Raw genomic sequence first — 9,173 nt, forward strand, 5'->3', positions numbered from 1 at the left:
TGCTGCTGAACTTTTAACTTTTAGCCCTTTAAATTGTTCATCTCATTGTATTTTTCAATAACGCATTTTTTGCACAAATGCCATTTTGCACTGAACCACTGCAACTTGCACACTGTCTCTTATCCTCTGCACTGTTCACACTTTGACCACTGCTGCACTTTTTGTATTTTTCTATAACTCGTGCCATTTGAAATATCAATGCAACGTTCATAAGCTGTATGTAACGCAATTTCGTTCTGTATGCACCCTGTGCATACAAAATGACAAATAAAGAAGTCTAAGTCTAAAAATGCTGACTTGCTTGCCTCCATTACTTCCCTGTTTACTTGGTAAAATAAAATTTGTACCTCTAATCACATGGTGATTATAAATGCCAAAATACACCCCATATGGTTTAGAATTAACTTAAAATAACTTTTCTATATCTATTCTCTTTTTAGGTTTTACATTTAATGCCCCTTTTCCCAGTTTTTCATCTCATTCTTAAATAATTTAAATCAATAAACATAACTTCTTCTGATGTTCTACTTTATGCATTTAAATGAGCAAACATGAGATCCGTGTTCAGCAGCGGGTACAAACATGTTTGACCTTTACTAATTCAAAGAAGACAGAGCAAATATCACTGCTGAAACCACATTTATTTTGGAGCAGATGTATTAACAAAAGTAGACTGGTTAATCACAAAACTTAAGTCAGTATATTTAGTGATATTCAGAGTTGTGCAAAGCAAAATACAAATTGAAAGCCATTAATATTGGTGAGGAGACCTGCAGGCCCCTGTTTTATCTCTATAGATTACATCTAAACAAGTTTGGATAAACAAACCTGTGCAGTTATGGCTTCAATAAAAACAAACATCTTTCTGCAACCATCTGCCAAACAAACCTGTTCTTACTTTCAGTCCGTTTGCAAAATCTCCAGTAAAAATAGGATCCCTTCTATAAATTTAGCAGATCCAAATTTAAATCTGAATGTTTTCTCCATGAGGACATTCATACAACAGCAGCAAACTGCATCGAGCAACAATAGTTTCACACAAAGGAACCAAAAAGCAGTCAAATGACAGACATTAGAAGTCTTGTGTTCATTTCCCCCCAAAAGAAAGATAAATTAGTTAAAATTAGCTCCTTTAAGATATGTTAATGCACACCAACAGGAAATTAAGATTCACATTTTGTACTAAAAAGGACAAAACTGTATTGCACTCAGATTTCACAAAGGGGTAAATATGTTCACTTTCAGTTGCTTTGAGAGTTTAAAAAGAAAACTGGGAAAGATTTAATTTATACAAACTTTATGGAGCAACAGAGACAACAATCATGAACTCTAAATGATCACTGTAACACCGGAAAAGTATCTATTAAAATACTCCTAAAATGGTGAACATGTTTAAACGAGCCACATAAAACTTTTCATCCTGTCGAATTTTTTAACAAAAAAAAACAACAACACAAAGATTGTCCAGATTTTGACTAAAGGCAATATTTTAAAAAAGCCACTTTGGCAAAAATAAAGAACAGAGAGGATTGTTCCTGATTAAAGCAGCTCTCTGCTTCAGGACAAGTTTAGAGTCACAACAAAAATGATGAAATGTACCTTTTATCAACCCAAAGAAAGGATTTGGGCAGATATGAAACACAAAAATGTTTCCTGCTGTTTATCATTGTTTCAATGCTTTTTGTTTGAAACCAATTACACTGAAACAGACATAATAAACCTTTTGTCTTTTTTTCCTAAAGTAACAAACTCATAACTTTACTGTTATCTGCCCAGACAATTGAACAAACACTGCTGATTTTGAAACAAACTCAAAATGTCAACAACAGGAAAGGGATAAAAATGGCACATGGTCCAAGTAGTTTAAAAGCCTTTCTACCAGTGTCTGGAATCTACCAGCTCGGGCCGCAGGCTTAGTTTTTTCAGCGTTTCATAGCCGACCACAATAACGATGGCAGTGGGTGTGGATGAGATGATGCGAGCCGACAGTCCTTTGGTCAGTCCCCAGCAGCCTTCCTCCCTGATCAGCTGCCTGAACGTCTCAATCACCGAGTTCCTCCCTTCAACCTAAACACAAAGACACACCTTAGTACTGAGGTACAGCAGGGGAAATAACTCTGATCCCCTGCTGAATGTTATATTGTCAATTCAACATGAAGTTAAAGGGTCTTCGTTTTTGTGGTCAATTACAGCAAAACACAAAATATCTGTTGAAAATGCATGAATGATGGTATGAAAGTTATAGAACTTTAAACTGAATAAGATTAACATTGGATCCCCAATCAGACCACAGGTTAATACTTGGCAGAGTAACACCTATTAAAGGCACAGCGATGAAACATTTCTAGTGGTTTATAACTGGCTCCTCTCTACAGAATGTCTCTAAGTAATTCAGGATTTCCAGGCATCCATTTTTTTTTTTTTTTTTATTAAAAACCTTCAGCTCCCTCCTCAGGTTTTCTTTTGGTTAAAAGTCAGGAGACTGACGAGGTCACTTCATGACCTTAATGTGCTTTTTGCTGAGCCGCTCTTTGTTTTCCAGTCAGTGTGTTTTGGGCCGTTTTCATGCCAGCACATGGCCCCTATCAGTGCGACAGGAGTTTTCCTTTACCCTTCACAGAAAAACAGACAAAACTCAGGATGCTTCCACCTCCTCCGTGCTTCTCAATTAGGACAGTTTTCATATTTGCTCATCCTCCAAACGTGGTGGTTTGAGTTGATTTCAGAATAACTTCACTTTGGCTTCATCTGACCACTGCACATTCTCTCAAACCTTTTTTAAAATCATTTAGTTGTTGACTGGAATATGGCCCGTTCCGCTGTGTTCTTCAAATGAAATTTTAGCCCAGTAAGTCATAGAGTGTTATCCACTATTTTCTTGCTGACCGAGGTCCCAGCTGTCTTACAATCATTAACAAGCTGCTGTCATATAAATTATCTTTCTCTCCATCATCGTCTTACCGCAAACAGGAATTTATGGCTACTGTCCATCTTATGCAATATGACCAGTTTCTAATAAATAAACCAATAGTCGTCATCTTTTCCCCAAGCATTTCAGCTTATGGTTTGGTTACCCATTCCAGGCCTACTAGTTCATTCCTGACATCTTGACAGCTCTTTGGTCTTTCCCACAGTGGGAAACTGAATAAATGTACTTTATAAAACCTAAGGAGTTAAGATCAGTAGTGGGGCTCAACGATTTTGCAAAACATCAAAATTGCGTTTATTTTTAACCGATATTGGGATTATGATTTTCCTTTGCATTAAGCACCAGCCTGTCAATGTTTTACTCCATTGTTTCAGCTTTTTCATAACATTGAAAGCCTCCTTGTCCAGAGCTGCAGGACTTTACTATAACACTTGCATGAAAACGTTCTTACATCTATGATGCATAGATCTAGGGGTTAGCTGTAATTCTCCTCCCTTCTACCCAATTTAAAGGAATAGTACACCCAAAACATGATTAGCCTTCATTTTCTACTCACCCCCATGCTGAACAACACTCTGGAGTACTTTTTTTGATATCTCAAATGCATCTGGAGATCTGGGAGGCTTCTTGCTGTCTGCTGACATTCAAATAATGGAGGTCTGTGGTGCTCGAGACAGAAAGGTCCATAAAAGTCCACAAAAAACGTGTCAATATTCCTCCATACTGCTCGTCCAATGTTTACCAAGTGTCCTGAGTGGGTAGCATCCAGAATTTACTCGAAACGAAGTCATTTAGAATGTTTTTAGAGCATAAACAGTAGTGTATAGGATTTCCTAAAAGCGCGTTCACGAGTCTACGGAAACCGCGGCAGACCAAACCAGACGAAAGTGCGCATTCAGCTCGGCAAAGAACTCATGCTCTTCCTCAACACTGAAGTCCTCAGACATTTTTCTTTCGTTGTTTCTTTCTTTGCACAGGTAAACAGCACATTTCTTCTTCTACGCTTGCATTATTGGCAGAGCAGACGCTGAATGCGCACTTTCATCTGGTTTGGTCTGCCGGCTTCCGTAGCGTCGTGAACGCACAGGCGCGCGCTTTCAGGAAATCCTATACACTACTGTTTATGCTCTAAAAACATTCTAAAGGACTTCATTTCGAGTAAATTCTGGATGCTACCCACTCAGGACACTTGGAATACATTGGACGAGCAGTATGGAGGAATATTGACACGTTTTTTGTGGACTTTTACGGACCTTTCTGCCTCGGGCGCCATAGACCTCCATTATTTGAATGTCAGCAGACAGCAAGAAGCCTCCCAGATCTCCAGATGCATTTGAGATATCAGAAAAGTACTCCAGAGTGTTGTTCAGCATGGGGGTGAGTAGAAAATGAAGGCTAATCATGTTTTGGGTGTACTATTCCTTTAATGAAATTACTGCCACCTAAGGGTCTGAAGGGATAAATGTATCTTATGCTTGTTAAATGTATGGTGACTAAAATTGAGCGCTTCTGCAACTTGAAAATTGTATTTTTCTAAATTGCAATTATATTGCAAATGCAATTAATTTCCCAGCCCTAATCGGTAGTCTTGGTAATTAACTGATTGCACACAGCTGTCTGAAAAGTCCCTCAACTAATCAGTAGAAACAAAATCCATGGATGAGCTGAAGGGAATCAAATCCTTATTTCATTCAATACAATTAACTTTTCTTTAAACCTTCATACTCATGTTTATTCAAGTGTTTAGACAACAGCCACAATCAGTAATTTATGGTAAAAATGGAAGCTTGTTCATTTCTTTGAGAGTAAAAATGTAGAAACTAAGCAGCGGGTCAAAATGATTACTTTCCTCTCTTTAAATAACATTGACCAATCACATGGTTTTGGTTGAGGCCCTAAACTTTATATATTTTACAGAAATTACTTTTTAATTGCATCAGTGAATCTAAAATTCAATTCATTTGCAGATGACATGTGACATTATACATGTAATACAGTATAATCAAAGGGAAGCAAAGAGTTTGAAAGAAAAGGCTTCAAGTTATTAAACTGAAAAATAAAACTAACAATAAAGCATTTTATATGCAAGAGCAGAAAGATTATAAAAAAACACAGATTACTATAATCCAGTTAAATATCATTAATGCTGGGACACACAACATGCTTAGACATCAAAATTACAATGTCTGCAGCTACAATTAGAGCAGCTTTCCTTCCACATGAGATCACAATAGAAGACACGACTGATTAGTGCTACCTGTACTCTGGCTCTGACCACATCCATTGGGTTGGTGACAGTAGAGGCAGTCGCAGCAGCTAAAGGTCCAGCCATGGCCTGAAGGAGCAGGTGGGGGCAGTCACTGGGAGCCATCTTGGACAGTTGCTCTGCACAACATTGCATATAGACAGTTTATAACCAAACCAGAGCCAACAATATAAGACATTAACGCTACTTTTCTTCTATAGCACTAAAAACAGAGACTTGGAAAAGCAGAAAGATCAGGTTTGAGAAGCAAAACATACGACTCTTAGCTTATTTTAGGTAGACAAAAAATTATCTTGCTAAAAACAAATCCATGCCTCTACTGCTTAGCGCTTTCTGAAGTCATTAATTAGAAAAATAAAAAGCTTACCTGCATAAAAGTGATAGAAAGGCCACCAGACTGCACTGTTTGGGATGTAAGTGAGTAAAGAAGCCACGTATCCTCTGTAGAAGCCTCGGAAGCCATCAGCAGCAAAAATCTGAGATACTATCGTTGTGGTCTGCCCAAAAACCTTTGCAGGCTTCCCGGTCTGAGAGTTGGAACTGAGTCGAAAGCGTGTGAGGTGCTGCCCCTGGCCCTGCATCATCAGCTGCTGTGACACAACGTCTATAGGAACAGTGATGCTTTGAGCAACAAGAGAGGCCGAGCCCCCGGCCACCAGGGACTTGATCGTATTGTCCTCTGAATACTGGGAAACATACTTCCTCACCAACTCGTAGGTAGTAATGTACGCCTGGCCTGAGATGAGAGTGAAGGTGTTCACCATGAAACCACGGTACAGGCCTCGTACGCCCTCCGCCTTAAGGATCTTGAAGAACGCATCAAAGGTCCCGCTGTAGAGAGATTTTCCCTTCTGCACCTGAAGCCGGGTGCGGATCAGTGTAGCTGGGTAGACAGTGGCCCGAATGGTCATGGTCATGAATATCCCAAAGGAATAGAACTTCCTTTTATCGAGGTCTTCCCACTCGATGATCTGGATGTTCCTTTTCTGCTGCATCCTGCCAGCTGTCGTCCTGCCCTCATCAGACTGTAGCTGCCTGAGAGCAGGAAACAAGAGGAGAAGGTCAGGGTTCACCCTTAGGTAAACATACAAAGATACATCACAGCTATAAATTAAAAAATGACAATTTAGGCTGATTTATGAAGGTCTTAGAGTTTTGTAAAACCACAATCAGAATTAAACAGCTTAATGATGACCAAAGAAGAGAGACAACGAGGCATGGATGAAGCTTTGGAGAGGCTTAAAGCAGAGTTTATATAAACAATGTATAAAAACACTGAACATATCACAGAGACATTAAAGCCTCTATAATTAGGTAAGAATGTTATGAAAATTGAAGGTATTTTGAACAGAGCATTTAAAAAAAGGAGGAAAAAAAAGGGGGGACAACTTCAGGTCCCTTTGTAATCCCAGCACAGATCTGATCTCCCTCAACATTTTAAAAGCTTCCCCAAATATTTACTCATCATTATTTACTCCAATTTGGCCCTTTTTGTTTTCTTCCTCTTGTGTAAAGTCTGTGGTGACAGGGTTTGAAGCATATCAGCAGGTCTTTTTGGACCCATCTTCAGAAACAGGTTCACATGTTCTCCCACTAATGCGTTAACGGGGGCAGATACTAGACGAGCCAGATTAACAATAGCCTGCAGCGCATTACTTGCATGGACATGCCAACAGAATAAGAGCCCCAACCCCCCTCTCACAAACTGAGTAATGAAACGTTAAGAGCAACTTGTTCATTCGTAATGCTCCTTTAAAGATGAGAGTTCAAAAAGAAAAACCATGCTTTCAATAAACAGCTAAGAGAATTCCAGTTTCTAGTTTGGCATAAGCCTTAAGGGGACACTGTAACTGGACGACACCCAAAGAAGTCATTTTAAGAAATAACAATGGGAGCCAGCTCATGCCATCTTCAATCAGAGATATGGTGGTGGTAGTATCATGTTGTGGTTCTGCTTTTGTTCAGCAGAAAGAGTGATGTTGGTTAGAGAGGATCCAAATACAGTGAAAACTTACTAAAAACATGCGAGTTAGAGTAACTCTTTTATAGAAGCAACGGAAATTACTTATCTCTTTAAATTGTTCAAAACTGGTAAACCCTAACCCATAAATGCTACTTGTAAGTGGAGCAATGATCACAAAAAATGCAGATCCTGTGGGGAACTAAACACATACATGCTTTCATTTTAAGATAAAAAAAAAAAAAACAATATCAAAAAACTATGCCCTTGGAATTTAATACCAGTTTACCATCAAACAAATTTAAGTTTGTGGTTTGAAACGTAACAAAAATCGATTCCAATCAATGTGAATCCCTAAATAAGACACTTTTTTGCTTTTTTTTTTTTTTTTTTTTTTTTTTATATCACAGCCTTACATACTTTAAAAAGGCAACAACAATTTTTTGTTATGATACAACCAGTCAGTAAACAGAGAGTTAGGTTAAACTTTGGCTCCATTTGGGTCCAAATGTTTCACTATCTTTGAAACATGGACCAAAGGTCAATGCTGGTCAAAACTTACTTTGTAGAACTAATCAAAAATAGCTTCGGCCGACAAACCAAGGGGCCGTAATATTTGTATTACACTGTTTCAGTAACAGACATCCTTCTTTTCCACTGTTCATTATGATCACCTGGGAATCCGACTGATCCTGGACTCTAAAGGACACACCGTTCCCAACACGATGATAACACACAGGGTTTGATTATAACCAATTAAAATTATTAAATATCACAAAAACCCGTGGAACAGCTAATAACTAACAGCTATCTTAATAAACATAAGCTTTTTTTACTCGGCTAATGTCTCCGTGTGATAAACAAGCCTGTGACCGGTGAAACAAAGCTAACTGTTAGCATAAGTAACGGGAAGCTGTAACAAGTACTTACCTCACCGGACAGGCCTTATGTGATCTCTAAGACATACCCCGAAAACAATTAACTCTAGAAACCTCTGGTTTGGTGGAGTACAACGTTCAATGGTGTCTGTAATTAGCAATAACGTCCTTACGTTGCTGCGTTAGCTCTTCCTGCTCTCATTCAAACGCCATGCTGCCCGATCAACCAATCACGTAAGACATTCTTCTTCGGTGGTAATTGGGATGTTTTCTGCTACATTACCACCTGTCGGTAGCTTTAAGTATCGACTTGTCCGCGTTCATTCTTAAACGTGAGGTATTTTTTTCCCCATTAAATAAATATTTGTTTGGGGGAATAAACATTTGTTTTAAGTGCAGCAAAATTTAATTTAGCTCCTTTTCACATTTGCGAACCACCTCAGGTCCATGATTTACTGGTTTAATTCAAGTTATAGTCTAGTTAAATATAGGGTCTGACAAGTCAATGAAGTTATACGGAATCTCTGGCAGAGGTGATAAATTTCATATTTTCCTCTTGTTGATCTGTTTAAATTTTGTAACCCACAGAAAAACTTTGATCAAAGTGTGATTAGTTGTGCAGCAAAGGGTTGTTACTGGATCCTTAAAATGTCTGATAGTCAAAGGGACTGTTTGTTTTTGTTTTTTTAATCTTCCAACCATATTTGTGGACATTTATATTTGACTTGAACATACTTTTCTGTGCCAGAAGTGAACAAGCCTCCAGATGAACTTTTTTTTCTCCATTTTGTCACATAAACAACTACATACTGTTGTGTATTTTGTAGAGCTTTAGATCGAAATAACAAAACTGAGAAGTCATTGGAAAGTGGTGCACAGTTTAACGGGTAGCAATGTCTGCACCAGCTTTGCAAATCTAGTCACCTGAATCATTTTCCTCCATCCCTCCATCCATTATCTGACACGCTTGTCCCGAGTGGGGTCGTAAGGGGTGCTGGTGCCTATCTCCAGCAGTCAATGGGCGAGAGGCGGGGTATACCCTGGACAGGTTGCCAGTCCATCACAGTACAATCATTTTCATTTTTCTTAAATTATTAATCTAAAAGTCCTCTTTCTAGCTATGACCGAATGGCTGTTAGG

At 38.6% G+C, this 9,173-nt stretch overlaps 1 protein-coding gene across 1 annotated transcript; it reads right to left on the reverse strand.

Annotated features, from left to right (window-relative positions):
- Positions 1–622: 622 nt before the first annotated feature.
- On the reverse strand, positions 623–8,268 carry LOC119774686 (solute carrier family 25 member 44-like). The gene is made up of 4 exons (XM_038272331.1): positions 8,086–8,268; positions 5,563–6,230; positions 5,187–5,314; positions 623–2,067 (listed from the first exon to the last, which is right to left on the reverse strand). The coding sequence occupies exons 2-4, from the start codon at positions 6,188–6,190 to the stop codon at positions 1,876–1,878; spliced, it is 948 nt and encodes a 315-aa protein (XP_038128259.1). The 5' UTR covers positions 6,191–6,230; positions 8,086–8,268; the 3' UTR covers positions 623–1,875.
- Positions 8,269–9,173: the final 905 nt, after the last annotated feature.

Source organism: Cyprinodon tularosa, unplaced genomic scaffold (genome assembly GCF_016077235.1).
Source record: "Cyprinodon tularosa strain WSP-4 unplaced genomic scaffold, ASM1607723v1 ctg823, whole genome shotgun sequence".
In the NCBI taxonomy this organism is placed as follows: Eukaryota; Metazoa; Chordata; class Actinopteri; order Cyprinodontiformes; family Cyprinodontidae; genus Cyprinodon; species Cyprinodon tularosa.